General features: G+C 53.6%; 1 protein-coding gene and 1 long non-coding RNA gene across 6 annotated transcripts; one reads left to right on the top strand and one right to left on the bottom strand.

Moving 5' to 3' along the window:
* Nucleotides 1-12,059: 12,059 nt before the first annotated feature.
* On the bottom strand, nt 12,060-24,240 carry AMPD2 (adenosine monophosphate deaminase 2). 5 transcript variants are annotated; one of them, XM_053891432.1, is made up of 18 exons: nt 23,760-24,240; nt 18,597-18,727; nt 18,231-18,361; nt 17,612-17,680; nt 17,402-17,513; nt 16,967-17,153; nt 16,590-16,731; nt 16,385-16,474; nt 16,007-16,136; nt 15,655-15,849; nt 15,436-15,567; nt 15,066-15,229; nt 14,685-14,811; nt 14,430-14,593; nt 14,051-14,171; nt 13,583-13,756; nt 13,234-13,344; nt 12,060-13,085 (listed from the first exon to the last, which is right to left on the bottom strand). In XM_053891432.1, the coding sequence occupies exons 1-18, from the start codon at nt 23,767-23,769 to the stop codon at nt 12,876-12,878; spliced, it is 2,400 nt and encodes a 799-aa protein (XP_053747407.1). In that variant the 5' UTR covers nt 23,770-24,240; the 3' UTR covers nt 12,060-12,875. The 5 variants fall into 5 exon arrangements, with proteins under 5 accessions (XP_053747407.1, XP_019313307.1, XP_053747419.1 ...); XM_019457762.2 differs by lacking the exon at nt 23,760-24,240 and adding an exon at nt 22,769-23,012; XM_053891444.1 differs by lacking the exon at nt 23,760-24,240 and adding an exon at nt 19,993-20,105.
* LOC128773810 (uncharacterized) lies at nt 23,022-24,470 on the top strand. The gene is made up of 2 exons (XR_008418204.1): nt 23,022-23,133; nt 23,601-24,470. It is a non-coding gene; the product is annotated as an uncharacterized LOC128773810 (long non-coding RNA).
* Nucleotides 24,471-25,866: the final 1,396 nt, after the last annotated feature.

Consider the following 25,866-nt stretch of genomic DNA (forward strand, 5'->3'; position numbering starts at 1 on the left):
TTTTTGAGAGAGAAAGCATGAGCAGGGGAGCAGCAGAGAGAGAAGGAGACAGAGGATCCAAAGCTGGCTCTGCACTGACAGCAGAGAGCCCAGTAGGGGGCTGGAACTCATGGACTGCGAGACCATGACCAGAGCCGAAGTCAGATGCTCAACCGACTGAGCCACCCAGGCGCCCTACTGGTCTTTCATGGATGAGGTTTGCCTTGAGGCTTGCATAGATGGGACTACGCAGCACAGACTCTTTTGTGTCTGGCTTCCTCCATCAGCAGTGTTCATGTCGTGTCCCTTCATGCTGTTTTGTGTAACTGTAGCTTGTTCATTTTCATTGCTGTCCGGCATTCCATTGTGTGGCTGTGCAGGTGACGGGCATTGAGCGGTCTGCAGCTTTGAGCTACATGACTGGGGCTGCCGTGACATCCTACCTAGGGCGGGGTTTGCAGGGCGCCGGTCTGCCCGCCCGTGCTCTGCTTTGACAGGTGCGACCAGTTTTCCGTAGCCTCACCGATTTACGCCCTCCCCTGAATGCATGAGCATTCCCACTGCCTGTCCTTACCACCACTTGGTGTTGTCAAGCTTTTTCCTTTTGGCCATTTTGGTGGGTGTGGGGGAGTAGCTGTTTGAGGTCTTAATTTACATTTCCCCGATGGCAAATAAAAACGATCCCCTCTTCGTGTATGTATTGGTCATTTAGATATCCTCTTCTGTGAAATGCCTAACCAAGCCTTCTGTTTATTTTTTTTATAAATTTTTTTTAATGTTTAATTTTTTTTTTTTTTTTTTTTTTTGAGAGAGAGAGACAGAGCACGAGCAGGGGAGGGGCAGAGAGAGGGAGACACGGAATCTGAAGCAGGCTCCAGGCTCTCAGCTGTCAGCACAGAGCCCAGCGAGAGGCTCAAACCTCTGATCTGATCTGAAGTCAGCTGCTTAACCGACTGAGCCACCCAGGCGCCCCACTTCTGTTTGTGTTCGCTGTCTTTTCCTTACTGATTTGGAGTTCTTTATTCTGCATACAAGCCCTTTATTATCCACTCTCATTCTGTGGTTTTTGATAAATAGAATTTCTTAATCTTTTTTTTTTTAATTTTTTTTTTAACGTTTTATTTATTTTTGAGACAGAGAGAGACAGAGCATGAACGGGGGAGGGGCAGAGAGAGAGGGAGACACAGAATCGGAAGCAGGCTCCAGGCTCTGAGCAGTCAGCCCAGAGCCTGACGCAGGGCTCGAACTCACGGACTGCGAGATCGTGACCTGAGCTGAAGTCGGACGCTTAACCGACTGAGCCACCCAGGCGCCCCTAGAATTTCTTAATCTTAATAGAATCTAAGTGATCATCTTTCCCCATCATGCTTAGTGCTTTTTGTATCCTGTTTAAGAAAGCTTTGTATTCCATGGTCATCAAGATGTTCTTTTATATTTTCATCTAGAAGTAGACCTTTAGGACATATGGAATTGACTTTTGTATATGGTGTGAGGTTGGACCTGGCATTATTTCCATATGCATACCCGGTTGACCCAGCACCAGTTATTGAAAAGGCCATCCTTTCCTGACCTCGTTTTGGGGTAAGCGACGATAGCCGTTTCTCTCTGAGTGAAGGCAGGAGTGGGTGGAAGACATTCTTCTTTCTCTAAGTCTGGGAAGAGGATTGTACTTGGGACTATGTCTGTCATAGCCACATGAGTAACAAATAGTCCCTAGGAGAAAAGAACCCTGCCCAGGAGCCAGGAGGCTGTAAGGAAGTGAAGGGAAAGCACCAGGAACCGATAGAGACATATAGGTGGGACATTCGCAGGGAGTTCAGGGGATGGGGTTTGGGCTTGGCAGGTGTGAGACAGAAAATGGGGACCAAGAATTAACTAACTTTGGGTCACAGAGCCAGGGCTGCCCCAGAGAGCAGGGGTGGTGACCAGGGCCCAGAGCTGCAAGCACAATCAGGATGTCCCACATGTGGAAATCTACTGAGTGGAGCTGGTAAGGCCCAGGACATAAGCCAGCCTCCCCCCACCGTCTGAGGGATCAGTCCCCATCCTGCCCAGCCATGTTGGGCCCCTTGGCCACCTCGTTCACAGAACCCAAAGGAAGGAGGGTGGGCACAACGGGGAGAGCATTGCGCCACATCCTGGATCCACCACTTACTAGCTGTGTGACTGTGGGACGGTTACTAAACCTCTCTGTGCGTTTGTTTCTTTCCCTGTACATGGCAATAATAATAGTGCCTACTTCATGGGGCTGATCTGAGGATTAAGTCAGATCACACCTGGCATATGGTAAGTGCCCAATAAATGTTAGCCATTGTTATTATCCTTGAAAGCTAAATTCGGGCCCCCAAACTCCCTGCCAGTGCTATTTCCCGAGCACCCATGCGGAGCAAAATGGAGCGGGATCTAGAACAGCACAACCAAAGGGCCAGAATATGCATCTCCAGCCTTGTCCAGGAGAAACCATGTCCACATCAGTTGGCCCCTGGGCAGCAATCCTTCTATGGGAGTCCTGGCTTAGCCTAAGCCAAAACTCTCTGGGGGAATTCCTATGTGAGCCAGCCTGCCTACTGGATTGGTGGGGTGGGGCCCCACAGGTGCCCACTGCATGAGTTAGTGGATATGGGTGCCCAGAGAGGGTGCCCCAGCCCAGCCCCAGAGCCAGAACCTGCAGGAGGAAGCCAAAGCTGGTCTCACGAAGGTCTCAGTACCGTCACCCTGTGGACACTGCAGTTGGACACTGCAGTGGGCCACCAGTCCAGGAGCAAGTTCAGCAAGAAGCTGGAAGGGCTACAACCCCCTGGAGGGAGGGACACTCTTTTCCCTATCCTAAGATACCAGCAGTTCTGTGAGCGATCAGGGTCACATCTGCCCAGAGGGCCCACCTTTTCCTGACTCACACGAAGGTGACATTCAGGTGAGCATCAGCCCTGGGTGTGTGCAGGACCCAGGTGCCCGAGCAGCTACACAAGGTAGCTGGTGCACCAGGACAGGATATGCCAGAGGGGGAGGGATAAGAGCCACGCGCCCGGATTATTCACAGTGCGGACTCCAACGCCCCAGACTGCCCCAGGGAAACCTTGGCGTGATATGTGCACTCCCATAGCAGCATTGAGGCACCCGGACAACTCTGTGGGCGCTGAGCCTTGTTCAGCTACGGGGCAGGATTGGGGTGGAACAGAGGTGACTGTATCTTCATATGATTTATAAGCCTCTGCAGGATGCTGCTGGGAACTCCTAGACCCAGCTGGGGGACATCCTCCAAGAGCAGGTGCAAGAGCTGGTAATACAGTCGCTCGTACACCCTCAGGCTGCAGGCTCGGGGTCAGGTTGCCACCTAAGTTAGGGAGGCTTTGCACTGATAAGAGCCCCTGAGTGATCAGGGAGCCAAAGCAGACTGTTCTCTGCTCACCAAGCTGTTCTCCCCAGCACGAGGCTGTGTTGACCCAAGGGAGGGGCATCTTTTTCTAAATGCACAAAGGCACTCTATAAGCTAACATGCTCTGCCCGGGGGCATGTGGGTGCAGAGGAGGAGGCCTAGGGCCAGTGAGGCGGTTCAAAACCCTGCTTCCAACTCACTCTTCACCAAGCCACTGCTTGCTGACTTCTGGGAAAAAAAGAAAAAGAAAAAAAAAAAAACATGCTTGGTACTTTGATTCCCCTGTTACAAGCTGAAAAGTAGCTTGCCTGGTCTGGTGCACATTTCCTGTGAGCTGAGTTAGTGGGAGTCAGTTCCTGTGGACTGGTCATCTCTGGGGGCTGGGACAGACTGAGCATGGAACCTGCAGGACCGCCTCCCCCAGCAGGCTCTTAAACCCCGTCTCCATCTCCATCTTGACCTCTGCTAATACATTTCCCTGCCCGAGGCCCTCAGTGAGAACTACAACGCAGTCTCCCCTCCTTCCTCCTCCCCTCTTCCTCCTCCTGCCTCAGCACCAGCCTTCCTCCCAGGCAAATGTCTTTCCAGACTCTGGGATGTGAGTATCCATTATCCACCATGGATATAGAACATCTTTAAATTCCTGTTTGGATCCCACCTTATTTCAAAACAGTTTTAGTCTCCCGGTAGGAGTAAGCACACCCCTGTCCAACTCATAAGGCTGTTGCAAAAATTAAATGAGGAAAATTACAAAGCAAGTGTGATGTTGTTGCTATTTTCTCCAGAAAGGAATTAGCCCACCCTTCTCTGACCGCCCCCTGTCCCAGTGGAGTTGCCAGTGGTAACTCCATAATTTTCCAAGTCCTCTGGGCTGAACTCAGGCACCATATAAGATTTTCTCCTTCCCCAGAGTGGAGCATTAGTTTCCACTGAGGCTTTGTGAGTTTCATGGATGCACTGAGAGTTTTCTGTGCGCTGGCCACTCTGCTGAGAGCTGTGTATTTAGCATTCAATACCAACTCAGTAGACCCTCCTATCCCCATTTTATAAGAGAACTGAAGCTCAGAACTCATATAATTTACCCAAGATCTCACAGGGAAGAAGTGAAAGAGCTGTATCATGAAATGGTGATTTTTATCCCGGGGAACACAAACTCGGATACCTCCCTGGCAGTGTGTGGACTGGGTCACATGTAAGGCAACAGGGATTGGGGGTGGCCTGTGGCAATCGGAGCACACACCTGCCTCAGGGCATTCACAATCTCAGTCTTTCATCCGGCCATTCTGCCACACTTGTATTAACCACTGGTCCTAACTGCCTCCTCTGAAAAGCTGCTCTCCATCCCCGCTGCCACCACCCAGGTCCTTGTCACCCACACCTGGGATGTTGCAGGAGCCTCCTCCGTGGCCTCACTGGTCCTGCCTCTGCTCCCCAGAGCCAGACACCATCCTTTCCCTGAGCACCCAATCCTCCAGAGACCCACCCCCGCAGACACTCGGCACTCACAACCCACCCCCAGGGACCATCAGAGAGCGGAAGGAACAAGGACTTAACAACCAGGCAGTTCTGGGTTCAAATCTCAGCTCTGCTACTTGCTAGCTGGATCACCTTGGATAAATTACTTAACCTCCTTGGCCTTCAATTTTCCCTAAGAGGAGCGTCATGATGGTAACCAGCATGGAGTTTTTAGCCACACTAGATGTATTCACGATCGTGAAGAGTTCAGCCCAGTGCCGGCCCCACTGTGGGAAACATGTGGTGGACACACAAAGCTGGGAAGGGGGTGGTACCCTCTCCCCTTTGTATGTCACCCCCAAATCTTGGAAATCAGGGGTGACTGGGGACTTGCCCTGTTAATAAATGGAACACTCAGGTTTCAAACCCAGGGCAGTCTCTCATCGGCAAAACAGAGACAGAAACTCCAGCTACCTGTGGTCTTGCATGGATCTAGAGAAGACTGTGGCAGGAGTCATTTGCCTGTGGCAGGAGCAGGCGCCCCAAATCTGCATAGCCTAGTTAGGGAGGCAGGAGAGCCAGAGGGCCAGCCTGCGGCAGAGGTTGGGCTGATCCCTGGACCGGAACAGGTGCAGGGCGGGGCCGTTTCCAGCCCCTTCCAGACCCTGCCTCTGATTCTTGGACGCCCCACCCTCCACCACCAACTAAAACTCATCGCATCCCTCATCAAAGATAACACTGCTTTGCTTTAAATGTAACAGGGCTTTGACAAATTTGCTTTTGACATTACTTAATTACGGGTAAGTCATTGAATTTACTATTGGCTATGATTTCTCTTCAATCATTCTGCATATCCTGGAACTCTTGCCAAGAATCCAACTTACAAATTGTTTTCAAATATAATGACATTTGTACAGATACCAAAGTGAACAGATATTAAAGTTGACATGCTACTTTCTGAAAGCACTTGATTAAACATTTACCCATTTTGATACGGTCTATTTCATATTTTTGCAGCCCCCCAAAGCTTTTCTTTCAGGGCTTTGACATCTCCCAGGTCCCTGAGAGCCCGCCCCGGCCCCTGGGCAGGGTGAGAGGGTTTGCTCACAGAACCAGGTCACTCGAGTGCACCCAGGCTCCATATCCACAGACTGCCTTGCGTGTTCTGCTACAAGATCCCCAGGGCACCTGGGTGGCTCAGCCAGTGAAGCATCTGACTCTTGATCTCAGATCAGGTCTAGATCTCAGGGTTGTGAGTTCAAGCTCCCTGTTGGGCTCCATGCTGGGCGTGGAGCCTACTTTAAAAAATAATAATAATAATAATATCTGCCTGTCCAGGGCTACCTGATCTGGGCACGTTTATCTTCAGCTCCAAAACAAAATGACTTGCCAAACATTGGATTAAATGTGATTTAACACTAAAGCTTTTATTGGAGTTTCATAGAATGAATTTACAAATGAGGCAATACCTTGATGGGGCAAATGTTCTGACATAGGCTTTATAAATTAGGAGGACTGTCACCCTAACCAAACACTACCACCATCCCCAATGTGGGGGCACAGCCAGGACCCACCCTCCTCTCCATAACTCCTCTAGGGGGCACTGGGAAGGTGAATGCTTTGTGATTGGCAGGTCAGACTGGATGAGGTGGGTATTGCAGTCTGGGGCCTTTTAAAATAGACCAGCTTTGTCTGTTTGTTTTTGTTTTTTATGAAGTAAGCTCTGTGCCCAGTGTCGGGCTCAAATTCATGACCCCCAAGATCAAGAGTCACATGCTCTATCAACTGGGCCAGCCAGGCGCCCCTAGAGCAGACCTGTGTTTTAAATCACCTCCGCTGCCCAGCCTCATTCCCCACCTCTCTCTACACAAGGGGCAGGCACCCTGGCTCCTGACTCCTACCACTACTAGGCTACTCCAGAGCCAGGAGCAGAGGAGGGATGGCTGCCTCCCTCACAGAGACGTCCGCACACCCCTGCCACGCAGGGCACAAGGAGGGGTGTGAGATGATTCCAAGAAAAGGGAAGAAGGTGGCAGGATGACATGAGAGGCATCAGGGAGGCAAAGGGCAAGGAAAGGACTTTAAGCTTGGTTTACACACTTTCACTCATTTCTACCGAAAAGCAGTAAAAAATTTAAAAATCACATCTTGGACCTGGTCATTTCACTCATAGGCATCAAGACTGGGGAAGTATCTGTAAAGCATGTAAGGATAACAACGATTAGTATTTACTGAGCACTTAATGTTTTCTATCCAGAGATGGGATTGACTGAACGAATCCAAAATCAACACACGAGGACAGTGCTATTATTATTCCCATGAAATAGGTGAGGACTTGGAGGCACAGAGAGGGGAAGTAGTTTGCCTTAGGTCACACAGCCAGACAGCAGTGGAGCAAAATTCAAACCCTGGTCGTCTGACTCCAGAGCAAACACTGTTAGTCATGACATTAGGCCATAGCCATTCTTAAATTTTTTTTTTTTTTAACGTTTATTTATTTTTGAGACAGGGAGAGACAGAGCATGAACAGGGGAGGGTCAGAGAGAGGGAGACACAGAATATGAAGCAGGCTCCAGGCTCTGAGCTATCAGCACAGAGCCCGACGCAGGGCTAGAACTCACCGACCGCAAGATCATGACCTGAGCCGAAGTCGGCCGCCTAACCGACTGAGCCACCCAGGCGCCCCAGGCCATAGCCATTCTTAAATAGAGAAGAGCCGTGATGGTAAATTTTGGTGAGGCTTACCATAGGACAGCGTGCTGTAATTAAAATTTATACAGGTGTATCTCGTTTTATTGTGTCTTGCTTTATTGCACTTTCCAGATACTGCATTTTTTTACAAACTGAAGGTTTGTGGTGACTCTGCCTAGAACAAATCTATTGGGGCCACTTTTCCAAAAGCTTTTGCTCACTTGTATCTCTGTGTCACAGTTTGGTACCTCTTACAATTTTTCAAACTTCTTCATTAATATTGTTTTAATATTGTAATATTATCTTCATTAATACAGATCATGGTGATCTGTGACCAGTGATCTTTTATGTTACTATTGTAATTGTCTAGAGCAGCACAAACCATGCCCATATAAGACAGCAGACTTGATAAATGTGTGCGTTCTGACCTCTCCACCATCCAGCCATTCCCATCTCTCTCCCTCTCCTTGGGCCTCCCTACTCCCTGAGACACAGCCATATTGAAATCAGGCCAAGTGACAACCCTACGATGGCCCCCTAAGTGTTCATGTGAAAGAGTCGCCCGTCTCCCATCTTCAGTCAAAAGCTAGAAATGATTAAACTTAGCGTCGAAAGCCAAGATTGTCTGAAAGCAAGGCTTCTTATTAGGAAGTTGTGCATGCAAAGAAAAGTTCTTGAAGGAAATTAAAAGTGCTCCTACAGTGAACACATGAATGATAAGAAAGCAAAACAGCCTTATACATGGAGAAAGTTTGAGTGGTCTGGATAGAAGATCAAACCAGCCACAATATTCCCTAAAGCCAAAGTCTCCTGTTAGGGGCTACTGCAGCTGGTGACTTTGAGTGGAAGCCAGCGCTCATCTAACATTCCAGAGGTCCTCAGGCCCTTAAGAATTAGGCTAAATCTACTCTGCCTGTACTCTATCAATGCAACAACAAAGCCTAAATGACAGCACATCTGTTTACAAGACGGTTTACTGCATATCTTCAGCCCACTGTTGAAACCTACTGCTCAGAACAAAAAAGATTCCTTTCAAAATATTACTCACTGACAATGTGCCCGGTCGCCCAAGAGTTCTGATGGAGATGAACAATGAGATTCACGTTGTTTTCATGCCTCCTAACACAACTTCCATTTTGCAACCCATGGATCAAGTCATTTCAACTTTCAAGTCTTATTATTTAAGAAATGCACTTCGTAAGGCTGTAGCTACTGTACATAGTGATTCCTCTAATGGATCTGGGCAAAGTAAATTGAAAAACTTCTGGAAAGGATTCACTATTCTAAATGCCATTAAGAACATTTATGATTCATAGGAAGAGGTCAAAACAGCAACATCAACAAGCATTTGGAAGAAGTTGAATCTAGGCCCCATGGATGACTTTGAGGGGCTCAAGACTTCAGTGGAGGAAGTAGTGGCAGATGAGGTGGAAACAGCAAATGAACTAGAACTATAGGTGGAGCCTGAAGAAGGGACCGAATGGCTGCAATCTCATGCTCAAACTTGAACAGATGAGGAGCTGTTCTGATGAATGAGCAAAGACAGTGGTTTCTTCTTTTTTTCATTTTTTTTAATGCTTGTTTATTTTTGAGAGAGAGAGAGAGAAAGAAAGTGGGGGAGGGGAAGAGACAGAGGGAGAGACAGAATGCGAAACAGACTCCAGGTTCTGAGCCCTCGGCACAGAGCCTGATGCAGTGCTCGAACTTGGGAACAATGAAATCATGACCTGAGCCAAAATCAGACGCTTAACCGACTGAGCCACCCAGGCATCCCAGGACAGTGTTTTCTTGAGATAGAATCTGCTTCTGGTGAAGATTGTTGAAATGACAATAAAGCATTTAGAATATCACACAAACTTAATTGATAGAGCGGTAGAAGCGTTTGAGAGCATTGACTCTAATTTTGAAAGTTCCACTGTAGGTAAAGTGCTATCAAAGAGCAGCACTTGTACAGAGAAATCATTTGTGAAAGGAGGAGTCAGCCAACGGGGCAACCTTCACTGTTGTCTTATTTTAAGAAATTGCCACAGCCAGCCTAGCCTTCGGCAACCACCACCCTGATCAGCCAGCAGCCATCAACATCCAGGTGAGAACCTCCACCAGCAAAAAGGTGATGCCTTGCTGAACGCTCAGATGATGGTTAACATTTTTTAGCATATTTTTAAATTAAGGTGTGTAGTCCGTTTCTTAGATATAATGCTATTGCACACTTAGTAGACTGTAGTATAGTGTAAACATAACTTCTATATGCACTTGGAAACCAAAAATTAATTCAACTCACTTTATTGTGATATTCGAGTCCTCACAGTTGTCTGGAACCCAGCCCGCCAAATCCCTGAGGTATGCCTGTATTTATAAAGAATATTTTAATAAAATGTGGACTTACATTAAAATATTTTAGGAACACAAAATTATACATATTATGATCTCCACTTAAAAATTCCTTTTTAGAAAAGAACCTAAAGGAATATATGTATATATATATATATATATATATATTCAAAATACATAAATAGATCACAGACAGATGATCTGTATGTTGAAACTGGTGGATTGTGAATGGATTTTCTTCTTCCCATTTTTCTAGATTTTCCAAATTTCTCTAAATGAAATTTTTTTCAGATAGGAAAAACTATTAAGGCCTTACTGTCTTAAAATTACTTGCTCTCAGTAAATGTTTAAAAAGAGAAATTTCTGAGAAACTAAAAAACCAGAAACAAGTCATTTTTTTAAAAAAGTGGACAGGTTGCTAAGAAACTCTTTAAATTGGTAGTATTCTTGGGGCACTTGAGTGGCTCAGTTGGTTAAGCGTCTGATGTCACCTCAGGTCATGATCTCACCATCGTGGGGTTGAGCCCCACGTTGGGCTCTGTGCTGACAGCTCAGATCCTAGAGCCTGCTTTGGATTCTATGTCTCCCTCTCTCTCTGACCCTCCCCTGCTTGCACTCTGTGTCTGTCTCTCTCTCTCAAAATAGTAAGTAAACATTTTAAAAAAAAATTTTTTTTTTTTTTTTTTTAATAAATTGGTAGTATTCTTAGGGCTAGGCCTCAGCACACACTCAGAATGTACCAGCAGTGAGAAAACGGAATGGATTCTGTTATATGGAAAAGCATCGTTCCTTGGGTAGACGAGGCCCAGTGTGGGGTTGGGGAGCCCTAGACCATGAGCTCCCTAGCTTCCAATCCAGGTTCTGCCACAGACCACTTGCACCTCCTGAGCCTGTTTCCTGAACCAGAAATCAGCCACAGTGGTACAGTCTCTTGCTCATCACTCTGCTCTAACATTCGATTTTACCATGTGTAATGGGTAGAATGAACTAGTGAATGACGCCTTCTAGAGACTGATGGACCCTTGTCCTTGTCTGGGAGCAAGGCTGGTGGCTAACGGCCCTCAGGAGCCAGGGGCATCAGGAGAGCTTCTGCCCAGAGGCCCCGGGTGAGGTGCAGATGCACTGTCTGCCAAAGGAGAGGCAGGGCTGGGGCAGAGCCAGCTAACAGGAGGGGAGGAAGCCAGCCTCCTGCTCCCTCACCAGGCCCTCGATTACACACACTCTCGCTGTTCCAGGGCTAATTGTTTCTGAAGTGCAAGCCCATCCACTCCCCACTTGGCAGCAACAGCATCCATAGGCTTCTCTGTCACTCACCCAAGACCCAGAGCAGCACAGGGCACATTCCACTTTTCTCCTTTACTTGGGCAACACACTCCAGCAACCTCTATGCCTTGGAAGGTGGTCCAGAGAGTGTGCATTGAACATGGACTGAAGCCAAGTTGGTTAAGCCTGGATCCTGAAGGCACAGGCTTGCTCCAACCCTTCTAAGAAAATGTGCCAGGGAGCTTGCATATGTCTGTGCCACACCTCCCACCCACGGACAGAACCTCTGAGGGTAGGACCTGGAAATGGCATTTTATTTATTTTTTAAAAAATGTTTAATATTTATCTTTGAAAGAGAGAGACAGAGCGTGAACGGGGGAGGGGTAGAGAGAGAGGGAGAGACAGAATCCGAAGAAGGCTCCAGGCTCTGAGCTGTCAGCACAGAGCCCGATGCAGGGCTCGAACTCACGAGCTATGAGATCATGACTTCAGCCGAAGTCGGACGCCTAACCGACTGAGCCACCCAGGCGCCCCTGGACATGGCATTTTAAACAAGTTGATGTCCCAAGTTCGAGAACCACTGGCCTCAGGTCTGCTTGGAAATAACATGTTCCCACATGTACCCGGCTGTCCCAAAAGGCTGGAAGTGAGAAAGTAGGAGGTGGAAGGGGATGCTGGCCCCCTCAAAGTGGTACAACAGGGGTGTGCCCTAGACCTGGGGTCAAGTGTCTACTTCAGGGGGGACAGGCTGGATGAGAGCCTGGGGCAGCAGATGGGTCCCTGGTGGACCTCTCCTCCCACCCAGCTTCCTTCATCAGTTTCCACGTGTGCAAATACACATCGGCCAAGCCCAGTCACCCACTTTAGGATTCGCTGTGTACCTCTACCCACAGTGCTCCTGGATCTACCCTCAGCCACCCCCACCATGACTCTCCCTCTCCCAATAGACATCCCACCTGCCTCATTACTTAAATAACCTTTATTTCTCATGCACTAGGAAAGATGGGATTGTATGAAACACTGCATTTCACAGCAAAGACCTCAGTCCAGAACACAACACAGGGGACCAAGTGGATTCAGGTCTGGTCAAAACTCTGGGGATCACAGTGGGGATACCACCTCCAGGGCTGGTGACAGATTCAGGACCCTCCAGCTGCAATGGCTCCAGATACAACACAGGGCAGCTGCCCCCTCCCACAGAGGCACAGGAAGCTGACACCAGAGGAGCATGTAGACCGGAGGAAGGACGGAGAAGGCTGCTAGGCAGTGACTTGGTGGAGGCGGTGGTCCAGCACCTCCGAGGCCCGAGTCCAGGCAGCGAGGGCTGTGACCGAGTTCAGCCCAACTGTGCTCACCACAGAGCTGCTGGAGCTCCACGGACCCTCAGCAGGTATGCACGGGCCCCACCTGACTGCTCCCCGGACACACACACACGACAAGATCTGCCCAGGCAGGACCCCAAGGGCTAGAGGGGCCAGCCCCCCTCAACCATCCCTAGCCCCTGTGGACACTTAGATGCCCACAGGACAGCCAGGCTTCAGAGGGTCCTGGGACAGGGCCATTGGCAGGGCAGCCAGCAAAGCCAGGCCTTCAGGCCCAGACAAGGGCAAAGCAGATTCTGGGCACCACTTTCACAGAGGTGGCACAGGGACAGATCCAGGCTGGAGACATGCGGGACAGAACAAAGAACAGACACATGCAGACACAACAGGGTGGGAGGGGTCTGAGAATGAAACGTGGTCGAGGTGCTGAGATGCAGGGGGCCCTGTGTGGGCCAAGCTCACTGAGGCCCCGGGCTTGTGGTGACACCAGCCTCCTCCGGGATGGTCTCCAGCGTCTCACTCTGGACAGCCTGTGTGATGAGCGCCAGCTCCTGGCACAAGGTCTCATAGCGGTAGCCCACACGGATGTCCGGCACGTTCGTACGGCGAATATCATTGCCCTCAGGGCCCTCCTTGGTATAGTTGGGTCCCAGCCAGTGGCTCTTCACCTGCGGTGGGCACGGTTATCAAGCAGGGCCTTCAGGGGCCACGCCCCAGCCCTGAACCATCCCAGGGCCAGCACCCCTGGGACCTCCCCAAATGCAGAGAAGGAGAGGAGAGGGTGTCTGCCAGGTTCCGGGCGGGCGGCTGTGGTACCTTGTGGGAGAAGCCGCTCATGAGCACACTGTTGCGTGCCAGCTCACACATGTCGCAGGAGCTGAGCTTCCACACCTGGGTAGCGATGCTATATTCCTCCATCAGTGGCTCCTGCACAGGCCAGTTTCCCTCAGACAGGTGCACCCGGGCCTGCCACCCAGTCCCTGCCCACCCCTACCCTCATCCTGTACCCGCGCCCCACTCTCCCCGGAATTTGCCATGACATGCTGCACATTCCACCAGCAGGGGGCAGCACCAGCCCTGAGGCCCAGGCGGTGGCGGGGGAAGGAAGGGGGGGACCTTTGCAGCCTAGAACCACCGCTGGCCTGGATGCCCTCCAGATTCTGACCTTGGTGAAGTGGAACTGCAGGGGATCGTCAGTGGACAGCGAGACCATGAGACCACGAGACAGGTACTCAGGCAGCGGGTTCCGGTGATAGCTGAGGAAGAGGCTGTTATTGCTGAGTGGGGACATGGCGATGCCAATCTGGGCCAGGTAATACAGGTACTGCAGGACTGGGGCCTGGGCAGGCAACAGGGAGGGAGGACCTGTCAGAAGGCCTCAGGGCTGGGGAGGATACCCGGTTCTGGAGGGCACAGGCCACAGGAAGAGGAGATGGGGGAGTCCGGGCTCAGTCTCATGTACAAAGAATCATTTATGGCCAAAATCCAAGCTGGGGCCTCCCTGTGGAGGCTGGGGTGAGGCAGAGTGCAAACTGAGGGTTTGGTGGGAAGGAAGATAAGCTGCTGATGAGGCCCAAAGGGTTGAAAGGAAGGTGAGCAATTGGGAGGGGTGGCTGCAGGTGCACACCCTGACCTTACGCAGAAGCAGCCCGTGAGAGATGTTCTCCGCCAGCATGAAGGCCGACACCAGGTGGTGGATGGGCCCGGCTTCCCCACAGTGCGGCCTCAGCACAAATGTGTGGAAGCCCCTCTGCCTGGGGGCATAAAGATAGTGTCAGCTCCCGAGCCTGGGCCCCTGAGTCCCCACCCAGTGACCGTGTGGGTCTGGGACAAGGGGCCAGGGGCAGATTCTTGGCTCTGAGAGCTGAGCCATGGAGCCCTGAGGGCGTAGAAAGAACGCACTGGGTCCAGGAGTTGGGGCAGGAGGAGGGTCAGGGCTCTGGTGGCCCCAGGCCAGGGAAGCGGGAGAGACAGTGGGGGGAGTAGAGACCCTACCCTGGTGGAGCACGCACCTGCGCAGATGGTTCAGCATGGCCATGTTGGCAAAGGTGTAGTACAGGTAGTAGGCATAGGGTGGATTGTCCTCCTCCACCCAAGCCTCGGGGAGAGGACTCTCCAGGTTGAAGACGTGATTCTCGGGCTTAGACTCATCATCCACACTGTCAAAGCCATCCACCTGACACAGGACCCCAGGGTCAGGCCCAGAGCTACAGCCGCACCTGAGGCCAGCAACCCTCCCCACACCCCGCCCTGTGCCGCCCCCTCACGTGCTCCAAGAAGAGGTGCAGCTCGGGGTGGCTGGCAGGGTGCACAGTGGCCTCAAACAGTGGCAGGAAGATGTTCTCCAGCATCTCTTGGAAGTTGGCCAGCTGGCCCTTGGTACGGTACACGTCACTGCAGGCGGGACGTACGCACACAGGACGTGCAGGTCAGTAGGCACCAGAGCTTGGCCCAAAATCAAAGAAGCACTTTTGAACCACACTGGGTGGGCCAGGCTGGACAGACCATGAGTGGAACCGGGCAGTTCCTCTTCTACTCAGAGGGCTTGGCTGGGACGGGGGGGTCAGCCATCCCTGGCGGGCAGGAGGTAGGCCCTGGCCCCTGGAACTCTGGCCCCCACGCTCCCTCCCACTCCAAGGGCCACTCACAAGAGGCGGGGCACTTGCACGAGCCAGCGCACGTTGGGGGAGTGTACTTTGTGCTTCACGGCCCAACAGGCCAGCTTGTCCCACTCGTCCCTTGAGCGCCCATAGATGGAGAGTCGCAGCTCCGCGTTCTGGTATTTGCTCTCCTCCAGGTCTGACATCACCTCCTGAGAGACACACATGGGGCAACCATCACACTCAGGCTCCCACCGTCCCTGTCTCTGCACCCACCATGTGTGCTCCGTCACACGTCTTCATGCCTCTTACCCACCTTCCTCACCTGCCTCCCTGACACCAGACTCCCACGGTCTGGGGAAGGGCTGCTCAAGGCTGCTGCCCCTGCACATGGGCCCTGGCAGCCACTCCTCCTCACCTTGATAATGTGGGCAAAGTACTTTCCAGAGACCCTGTTGTCGGTTTTGATGAAGATCTCTCGGAGGACAGACTCCCCAATGGGGTTGTATTTGGCATTGAACTTGTCAAAGCGATGGAAGGTGTTTCTGTCCTGGGGAAAACAGGCAGGCCCAGGTCACCCCTGCCCCTGGTTCACATACTGACCCGGCCCCCCCGCCCCTGGGCCACCAGGACAGACCGCGTGCATGTCCAGCGTGTCCACACTCAGGTCATAGGCAGTGAGATTCATGCTCTCAAAGACCTCCCGCAGCGTCTGCTCGCGGCCCTGCTCCACGTGCACGATCTCCTCCAGGTGCCACTTCATCGCCCGTTTGATAAAACGCAGCAGGTGCTTCTGGTTCATGCAGGACGAGGCGTGGATGTGCGTGTCCACCTGGGGTGGAACGGGGCTGCTGGGTTCCCTGGAGGCCAAGAGAGCCTGGGGCTTGGGCTAGGAGAGGACTCTGCACAAGGAATGCTGGGCAGGGGGTCCAGGCCCTGCAAGGGAGGCCAGGCAGGGGTGCAGGACCGGACATGGTGTGGGGGCCCACCTTGCGGATGTTGTAGAAGTCTCGGTGTGGAACCTTCTTCTGGGCGGCCAGCTCCTTCATCTCGTTGAGCAGCACGTGCATCTGGAACTTGGAGCTCAGGTACTGTAGCCGACGGTAGCAGAAGGACTTTCTGGGCAGGAAGAGAACACGGCAGGGCTCTAGAAGAGGCACCTGGGGAGGGCCTGGGTAAGGAGGCAGAGAGGGAGGGGGTGGGAGGGTGCAGGACTGAGACTGCCCAGGGGGCAAAGACAGAAGGAAAGTCTAGGACTCAGTGACTGAGAAGGGGTGAGAGATGGTGGCAGGTGACTGGGGCAGGGCTGAGGCTGGAGAGTCCAGGCTGGGAAGGGAGCCAAATGTCCGGGACAGGCAGGGACTCACATGGGGCCATTGATAATCAGGGCCATGAGCACGTTGACATCTGCCACAAATTCCTGCAGGTCAGGGTACGGCAGCTCCATCTCTGAGCAACTGACACATAGTGAGAGCTTAGGTGAGAAGAGCACGTCGTGCCCCATGGAACCCCCTAAGCCAATGCAGCCCCCACACAGCTCCCCCCGCCCCAGCACTCCCCACACCGGCTTACTGATCATCAGGTTCCCTGCGGGTGTAGACGTGCACCACGCCCTGCACCATGCGCAGACCCAAACCCAGGTCCCCAGGCATGGTGCTCGGCTCACAGTGCTCATATGGGTGCTGCTCCAGCGCAGGGGGGTGCACCGGGGCATCTACAGGGATAGGGAGGGTGGAGTCAGGGCCAAGGCTCCTCCTGGCCACCCACTGCCCAGCCCAGAGGCTCCATAGAGGGCGAGAGCTCCTGCCCCTGCCTCCACCCACCATGTACGGAGAGGCTGGAATGAGCCTGGGTGGGAAGAAGCAGGCAGGGTGGAGGTTTCTAGGCACCAGGCTCAGGGAGCCTGGGACACCAGGGCACTTAGAGTAGGGCATGAATGGGGGTCCCACCAGCAGACACAGGGGTGTCAGGGCCCTGCTCATAGGTCCGTGTCTCCAGAGGCTTCTCAGCCAGCTGCTGCAGATACCGCCGGGTGGTAGGGCAAAAACTCTGCAGTGACAGGGCCATGTACTTCTCCCGGATAAAAAGTGCCCGCACCACACTCTTGGCTGCATCCAGCAGGTCTGTGAATGGCACCTGGAGACAAGGACATGGGGTCACTCTCCTTGGTCTCAGACCCACACCAGGCCCACCCTCGCCTCTTCCCCAAGGCCTTGACCCTAGAAACAGCACATCAACTAGCTAACAGCCAGACCCTCTGCCCCTCCAGCTTTTGAAACAAGAAATGCCCACGTAGGCCCACCCAGTTCCCAAGCTGGGGGAGCCGGCCAATGGAACACCGTGGAATTGAGGGGAGTGAGACCCAAGGCCCTGACCACACTGACCCCACACTTCTCCTCGCCGGAGATGGTGACCCGCTGAAATTCCCGCTCTAGCACCACGTCTCGGTCCCGCAGGCCCCGGTCACCTTGCCCCTCGCTCTGCTCCTTGAAGAGCCTACAGGGGGAGAGTAGAAGGGAGGGGGCTGGAGCCAGCGGCAGGACAGGCCCCAGCCCCACACCCCCACATCCCCTGTGCCCCTCTGCCCTCCTCACTGGAAGTCTGATTCACTGTCTGTCTTCAGGAAATCTTGCTTGGCCCGAAGCAGGATATCTGGCTCCAGCCTAGAAGTGAGAAGGGCAAGAGGTCAGGCAGATGACAAGAGACAGCCCTTGTTCCCAGGTCCGCAAACCGTGCTGGCTGCCGTGCACATGTTGTTCCTCATGGCCTCGTGGGGCTGTAGAACCCTGCACTGTGGGTGCTGGCTTGCCCGCATTAGATATGAGAAAGCACACCCAGAAGTTGAGCAGCATGTTCTAGGCCACTCTGGTGGGTAGAAGACAGAACCAGAATTCAACAGCCTAACTCCAAAGCCTGTGTTTCAGACCGCTGCTCTATGCTGCTCCCTAGTGGGCCCCAGAGAGAGGGACAGGATGGGAGAGGGACAGAGACAGGGCTCTGAAAGTGTCCCAGTAGAGACGGAGGGACACTGGGCAGATTACCCTGTGCCCCCTACCCCCAACCCTACAGCTGTCAGGCTGTGCCCTCTCCTACTGCTACCTGGCTGTGTCCCCCTACAACAGTGGCTGCCAGGCTGTGCCCCACCCCCCCACCCCTGCAGCTGACTGTGCCTGGTCCAACCCATAGCTGCCATAGCTGGGGCTGGGGGCTTACTTGACATCCTGGCTGATCTGCCTCTCCAGGCGCTGCCTCCGCTCCTCCAGCTGCTCAATGGGGCTCTCCTCAGGGAACTCGTACGGGGCACTACGGAGCTCGCTCTCAGCCAGGGAGCGGCTGAACAGCTCCTGGTGGGAGGGAAGGAAGGGTCAGTGTGTCCTAGCCCTCAGCTGCCGGGCCCTCACTTGCCGAGTCTAGGGATGGGGTAAGGGCAGCAGGAGCTGGAGGTACCTGGGAGAGGCTAGGGATCAGGGCACAGCCAAGCGTGAAGTAAGGGGACAGCTGAGATGGAGGGGTGTGGGGAGCAGAGACAGGGCATGGGGACAGCGGTGGAGGGACACAGGGTGAGGTGTCAGGCGATACCTCGGCAATCTCCTTGCATTTGTCATCCATAGACGTGCGTAGGTCGAGTGGGAAGTGCTTGAGGCAGGGGGCAGGGCCTGGCAGGGATCGGGCAGACTGCAGCGGAGGGGCCCCCAGCCCACCCCGAGCCTCTGTGGAGACAGTGATGCCAGGGTCAAAGGGTGGAGGGCAGGGCCTGTGCGCACTAGAAGCGCTGGGTCCCCACAGGCCCCAGGCCTGCCCCAGAGAGAGGCCAGGGCTTGGAAAGTGGGCAGTCCCCCCTCAGAGACTGAGGAATGGGCCTGCGTGTGGCTCCCAAAGGATCTCACCCTCACAATCTAGCACAGGGCCCCTCACGCATTCCAGGCTCAGGAGTGGGGGTCCTGAGTCTGCCCCTAGAGCAAGTGGATTCCCTCACTCCAGGAATAAGACTGTGAATCCTGGACTAGAAACCACTGCCTCAGTAAGCAGGAGACCCTGTGCAGGCAGGCACACGTACACACACACACACACACATACATACATACACACACACACACACACACACACACACACACACACACACACGGTGCTCATTAAGGACCCGGTGGTCACGCTAGCAATCCCCAGCCCACAGCTTCCAGGCCGGCCAGGCCAGGAGCAGACCTGCCCCTGGCCTCAGCAATCCTCCTCAAGAAACCAGGGCCTGCACCTGATAACCCAGACCTACACAGCCCAGGCAAGTCACAGCTGCCACTTAGCTCTGAACTGGAGACCAGACCCTAAGGGAAGAGGAGGAGAGGAAGTGGAGGACCTGGTTGGCAGCAGTAACCCTACCTCCTCCCCAGTGGCCTGCCTTCTCCCCCAGGACCCCAAGGCTGCCAAGATGTGGCCTGGCCCCGGCCCGCCCCTCCCACTGCTGGCTGCCCCTCCAAAGGGAGCTGCCACAAACAGTCTGCGCCACTCGGAGGCCCCAGGATCTGGGCCGGAGGCCCCAGGGAGGGCCTGGGGAAGGGAGTGTCAGAAGCCAGGGCCTCTCCACATGGAGGACAGAACTCCTCAGCTGTACCACCAGGAGGCTGGCACTAAAGGCCTTGAAGCTGCTAGTCTACAGGGGCTGCCTGAGCTCCCAGCCAACCCCGAAGGACCCTCCTTGGGCTCACCAGCCCCACCCTCCCCACCAGGAAGCTCTCCACACCCTACTGGGCTTTCCCAGCCAGCTCTGAAGGATATTCCCTTCCAGCAGCCTCCTTTCCCCTCTCCACCGTGTCTCAGGGACAGATTGGAGGCTCTGCCCAGGTAGCATGCTTTAAAGTCTGTGGACCCACTTCATGATCCCCCAGAGTAGGGTCCCAAGGCTGGACAAAGGGAAGAGGAGGTGCCTGCGCCAGATCCAGGACCCAGCCCCTGCTCTCCCGGGTGCCTGCCTGGGTCCTACCTGCAGAGTTCAGGCAGCTCCAGCCAACGGCCCTGTGCCCCTGGCCCGCTTGTTTGCTGAGTGGAGCTGTAGCCAGTCCCCCAGGACAGCTCAAGGGGCCGGCACGGGCTGTACCAAGTGCAGCAACATGCAGGGGAGACCCTAGGATGACAGCAAGCAGGGGGCTAGGGAAGCCCAGGGGAGCCAGAAATCAAGGAAAGGAGCATCAGAGTTGGGAAATGAGAGGAACTGGAGAAGTGAACAGGGCCTTAACCTCTACAGTACCAGGGCCCAGCCTAAAGTGGAGCCCCCAAGGGGGTGGACCAGGGTAGGCTGATAAGGGCTGGGCAGTCTGGCTGGGAGAGGCCAAGCCTCCTTAAAATGCACTACCATTGGGGATAGTGAGTGGATAGGGCCCTGCTGGCCAAAGGGTAGGAGGGGAGAAAGGTAGGGGTGAGCAGCCCTCATTTCCAAACACAACAGCCCCAGGCCACTTCATCTGCCCAGAGGCCTTGTTTTGCTCCCCACAGTCCCCTGGGTCCCCTAACTATGGGGTTCCTTGAGACAAACAAAGCCTCTTCTAGGGAGAGAAGTTGGGTGGCAGTAAGAGAAGTGACTCACTCCAAGTAGGGACCAGTTACTGAGTTTCTCTGCGCCCAGCGGGGCTGGTTCACAGCTGCCCAGACTGCTAACCCCCCGTTTCAAGCTTATCACTGGGGACGAACAATCCAGGAGAAGCATGGGAGATAAGGGACTAGAATTTGGAGAACTTGAGTCTGACTGTTCCCACTTATAGCATATCTCTGCCTCCCAGAGGCCTCAGGTCCTATAATAATGGGGTGATAAGTGGGTCCTGCCCTGCCTAGCCACAAACTGCCACAAGGCTCAAAGAGATACGTTTCTGCAAGTGTTCTGTAAAACACCATAATCTGTGATTATGAACTCCAGGGGCCCTCCAACACCTCTCACTTTCCCACCTACTAGAGAGGGTGAGAGGTTCTGAGGCCCAGCTCAGACCAAAACAACCAAGCAGTGAATGGCAGCAAAGAGGACAGAACTTGATGGGGGTGGAGACGGGTGTGGGGGCGGGGGTGGGGTGGGTGGAGAGACACAATCTCATACTTGGAAGAGGGCAGAGCAGGAAGAGGAAAGAAAACTGGGCACTTGTTCCACACAGAGGGTGTAAGACAGAGCTCAAGGTTCTTGCCTGCCCCAAAACCTTGATCCTACACAACTCCTCACCATTCTAGCCCCCTGCAGGAGAGGCCAACCACAGACCTCCGGGGCTGGTCTCTATATCAGGTCAACAGGAGCTGAATCCAAGGTCCTAATCTCAACTTCCTCTCTTAGCAGGGTGGCCTAAGATCTACACTGAAATGCAGGGGACACCAGGACAGGTTCCAGCAGCCAGAGCCATTCGTCCAGGCTGCAGGCCCCTGCACAGGGCTGCTGGGGTTCACTAGAGGTATATACTCCCTGAGGCCAGGCCTAGAAGACCCAGCTGCCTGTCTGCTAGTCCCATCCCCTGAGTCTGTGCCACTGCAACACACACACACACACACACACACACACACACACACACGCACACAAGCGGAGTCCACCAAAAGCCAGAAGGGACTGCTCCCATCAACTCCAAGATCTTGTCACCTCATCTACCCTCTGCCCTGGAGCCCCCTCGCTCACTGCCAAGACTGCCTTAGTAGGCAGAGAGGTGTCCGAGGCTTTGACCCATAGATATCAGATGCTCCCACCGAGTGACCACCCAAAGGTGTACAGATCTAGCTCCAGGGTACACACTGTCTGGATAGCCCAGACCTGGACACAGAAAACACAGACCCTCAGGACTACTTTCCTCAGGTCAGGATCTTCAATGGCATAAGAAAACAGAGGCGGTGGATGATTAGGCTATAGGTACAGACTGCTGCTGAGGGGAGGGGGTGAAAAGACTGGCTTGACCAGGTCACCAAAATGGGGGCGGTCCTTCCTTAGTCAGGAAGCCTGGGGACAGCAGACGGCAGGTAGATATCCCTCAGCAAGCACAGACTCAGGCAGTCTAGCCCTCGGGGAGATGGGCACAGCTACTCCACGCTGCCTGCTCCAAATGATGCAGAGATGTCTATCAGAATAGGAGCCAAACCAAAGGGTGTAGGAGCACACACAGGCAGGCAGTGGCCCCAGCCTGAGCCCCCAAACAGGCCTGGCCCGAGGACACCCCATACTTATGAGGAAGCTCACAAGACAAACCAGGAGAGAGCAAACAGCAAATAACAGATACCATTGAGCCCCCAGCCCTGGGATGCCTGGTAGCAACAAGCGTGCCCTAACATCAGACCCCCAGGAAGGGGAATACGGACCTCGGGTCCTAGGAAGGGGCACTAACCACAGGACAGCCTGAGACTGTCTGGTGAAGCCACAGCTGCCAGCAGTGTGGCCAGCCCACAAACCAGTCAGTCCCACACATCTCCCTCTCCATTCACACACACTCCACATGCAAACGGTCTTAAGCACATCCACATGCTGACACGTGTGCAAACACACCTCTTGCTGCACCCACACCCGCACCCACTCCTCATTACAGAGGGCAGCACCCCCAACATAGAACATAGAGACCTGTCATCTTCCACCCCACCGCCCTCTCTGCACCACCTCCCAAGCCAGCCGTCCCTGGGATAGAGGACAAGGGGCACCACCGCAGAGAGGGCGCAGGAGAAGGGGTACCCCCTCTGATGGGACCAGTAGCCAGGGCCAGCGGTGGTGGAGTAGAGCCAGTGGCTGAGGCCAGGAAGCACACACTCACCTGGTACTGCAGAGGAGGCCTGCAGGCTGGCCAGCTTCTTAAAGGGATATTTGGCCTTGGGACTGCCGGCGCCAGATGGGTTGGATGCCATGGCTCGCGCCGCGGAGATGGCGGGGGGAGTCTGAGCCGCACCAGCTGGGCCTGGCTCTGCCACATCCAACCCCTTCCTCCGCCCCGCCCTCAGCGGGAGTGACTGATGCAGGAAGCAGAAGCCCCGCAGGCGGAAGAGGCCCTGGCCACGATTTCTGATGTTGTCTAGGCAACCTCGGGGAGGGGGACCTCCATCCCCGCCTCTTATCCCTTCCCTTCCCTCCTCAGACCCCGGAGTGACGCGACTGATGGGTGCTGGGCCTGGGGGGATGGAGGTGAGCAAACAAGATGGGGAAGGGCCAGCCCTTAGCACTCCACTGACCCTTTCAGAGCCCTTGCCCCTTGTCAGGGATCTGGGGCAAAGGAGTCAAAGTCCCGGCTAGCTGGTCCAGCCAGCATGGGAGAAAAAAATCATAATAAACAGGAATCCAGCGCCAGCTCCAAGCTCAGAACACACTTCTTTCAGAGCAGGCATGCTCCGTGAAAACCCAGCCCCTCTGGGACACAGTCCCCTTTTCTCTTCTCCGTCAGACACCCAGCCCCAGGGGTAGCCCAGCTCTGGGAGGATGGGGTAGAACAGAGAATCCCAACCCAGTAGGGAGGAGCCTGTCTTGGGAAAATTCCACTGGTCGGCAGGCGCTACCTTCTAGGAAGGCAGAGAGGCCAGGAAGCAGGGGCGTCTCTGGGGGGTCTGGGAAGGAGACCCAGCGACTTCTGACTTTTCTGTCTTTTCCGCACTCAGGTTCTGCTTTCCCAGGCCTGCCCCAGGAGGAGACGGCCACCTTCTCTAGGTCTGCAGACTGTGCTGAGACCCCCACCCTCTTGTCTCCCTGGCCATGTACTTCTCTGTCCCAGAGACCCTCCCCCCCCCCCCCCCCCCGACACAGGCACAGACACTCACCTGAGGCCATACTGCCGGAACCCGGAGGGGTATGTGGGAGACTGCCCGCCAGGGTCCGCACAACCGGGAAGCTGGGGTCGCAAGGGAGGGGAGGAGGGCTGAACCCAGACCCTGGCCAAATCGCTCCAAGGATCCCTGGCTCTGGCACCGAGATGGAAGAAGTAAGGCAGTCTTTCAAAATTGCCCGCAGGCGGGAGACGGACCTCCGCGGACCTCGGCCGCTGAACTAGCCTCGAAGACCCCGGGGAGTCCCGACTTCCAGCTGTCTGCTCAGGAGGCGAGCAGGCCACGTGCTCCCCAGAGAGCAGGACCCGGAACTCGTCTGTGCTTCTTTCAACACTCTCTGGGTGTTCAGGATCGGACTATCGTAGCTGGACTGTGGTGGAGTCACGCAACAGGTGCGACCCCACCGAAGCCTAGCCAGCGCCTCAGGGCGTCTCAGCCGCCCCAGGCCCCGCTGTGCCCGAGGCCCCGCCCCCTCCGGGCAGGCCCCGCCCCCGCCGTGTTCCTCTTCCCCTCGCCACGTGGGCAGCCGCCACTCCGCAGTTAGCCAGGCGGGTCTTGGGCAAGCGTTGTGCGTCAGCTTCCTCATCAGTGAAATGGGGCGGTGTAATTGCACTCAAGGGAGTTGTTCTGAGCATGAAACGTTAAGCACCTTTGCACGATGCCTGGCACAAAGTCGATGGCCCATAAAAGATAACTAGTATTGTCTCAGGACTCATTCATTTTGTTTTTTAAGATTTTATTTTTAAGTAATCTCTACACCAAAGGTAGGGCTCGAACTCACAACCCCAAGATCAAGAGCCACAAGCTCCACCAACTGAGCCAGCCAGGCACCCCCATTCATTCACTTTTAGAAGTCATTCCTGGGCATTCTCATTCCGGGTCCTCTGCTTTCTTCTGGCAGGCATAGATAAAACAGGGTGTGTCCTGCAATCCAGGCTCTCCTTCCTACATTTACTTATGTATTTATTGGTTAAAAGCTTAGGCTCTGTAGCCAGAATGCCTGGGTTCAATTCCAGACTCTTCCACCTACTTTGTGATTGACGGGGAAGTTACTGGACTCTCTGTGCTCCTATTTCCTCTGGAAAATGACTGTAAGAGACCCTGCTTTGTATAGTGGTCGTTAGGATAAATGAGTTAATATAAATTAAGTGCTTAGAGCAGTGCCTGGCCTGTAGTTACTACTCAGTTATTGTCTGTGTCTTATCATTGCTATGTCCTTGTCCTTAGTTCCCTGTTGACAACCTCATATGGTGATGATTCTCTTGGTGGCCTAGAAAGAAGTGGAGTTGGGATGTTTGGAGAACTGCAGACACCCCACCCAGCCAGCACCCCCACTCCCAAGTAACACAGAATCCTACCTAAAGGGAACGGGGGGGAAAGGGGGGAGCTAAGACTTCACTAAACATAATCAAGTGTATTAGCAGTAATTAATCTTTTCCCTATTTCTCCACCTGTGGGAGCCCTTTGTTCCCCACACCCAGTTGTATTAATGCTGTTTGTCCAGCTCCTCCCAGTTCTCCCCTACAGCCAAATTCCTTCCCAAACTCTGCCTCCCCCACCTCTCCCCAAGCTGGATTCTGGACCCTGGACCCTACTATCTGTGTGTGTCTGGTGTCACATCTATTGATTTCTGCCTGCTGCTCCTCCTTACCCTGGGCAAACTCAAAAAACTATGGCCTCCATAAACATGGCGGTGGGGGAGTTCACCTCACAAAGAAGCAATCAAACCAATAAAACAAAGGAAATAACGATGTTTACCCATCAACTTAGCAAAGATTAAGGGGAAAAAATCCTAATACACGCAAGGGTGTAGTGAGATGGGACACACATACACTACTGGACACGAACATCAACATAATCTTTCTGAAAGCCATTTGGTAATACATAATCAAGAGTCTTCCAAAAGTTCCTATTATTTAACCTAGTAATTCCACTTTCAGGAAATTGTTCTTCTAAAGAGCTGCCAGAAAAATATGCACGAATTTGTTCATCACTGCAATGTTTATCATATAGAAAGGCTGGAAACATAAAGGTCCAACAATAGGGAAATGTTTCAATTTTGTCATATGCATGCAATGAAATACAACAATTAAAAATTGTT

Source organism: Panthera pardus, unplaced genomic scaffold (assembly GCF_024362965.1).
Source record: "Panthera pardus isolate Hobbes unplaced genomic scaffold, ASM2436296v1 HiC_scaffold_11, whole genome shotgun sequence".
Lineage (NCBI taxonomy): Eukaryota > Metazoa > Chordata > Mammalia > Carnivora > Felidae > Panthera > Panthera pardus.

Excerpts from the sequence above, each read along its gene's own strand:
- AMPD2 (XM_019457762.2), bottom strand. The coding sequence starts at position 22,859 with ATGGCATCCAACCCATCTGGCGCCGGCAGTCCCAAGGCCAAATATCCC. Across the intron at positions 17,681-18,230 it reads CAGATCAGCCAGGATGTCAA|GCTGGAGCCAGATATCCTGC; the intron begins GTAAGCCCCCAG and ends TCTCACTTCTAG. Across the intron at positions 15,850-16,006 it reads ACTTCTACAACATCCGCAAG|GTGGACACGCACATCCACGC; the intron begins GTGGGCCCCCAC and ends GTTCCACCCCAG.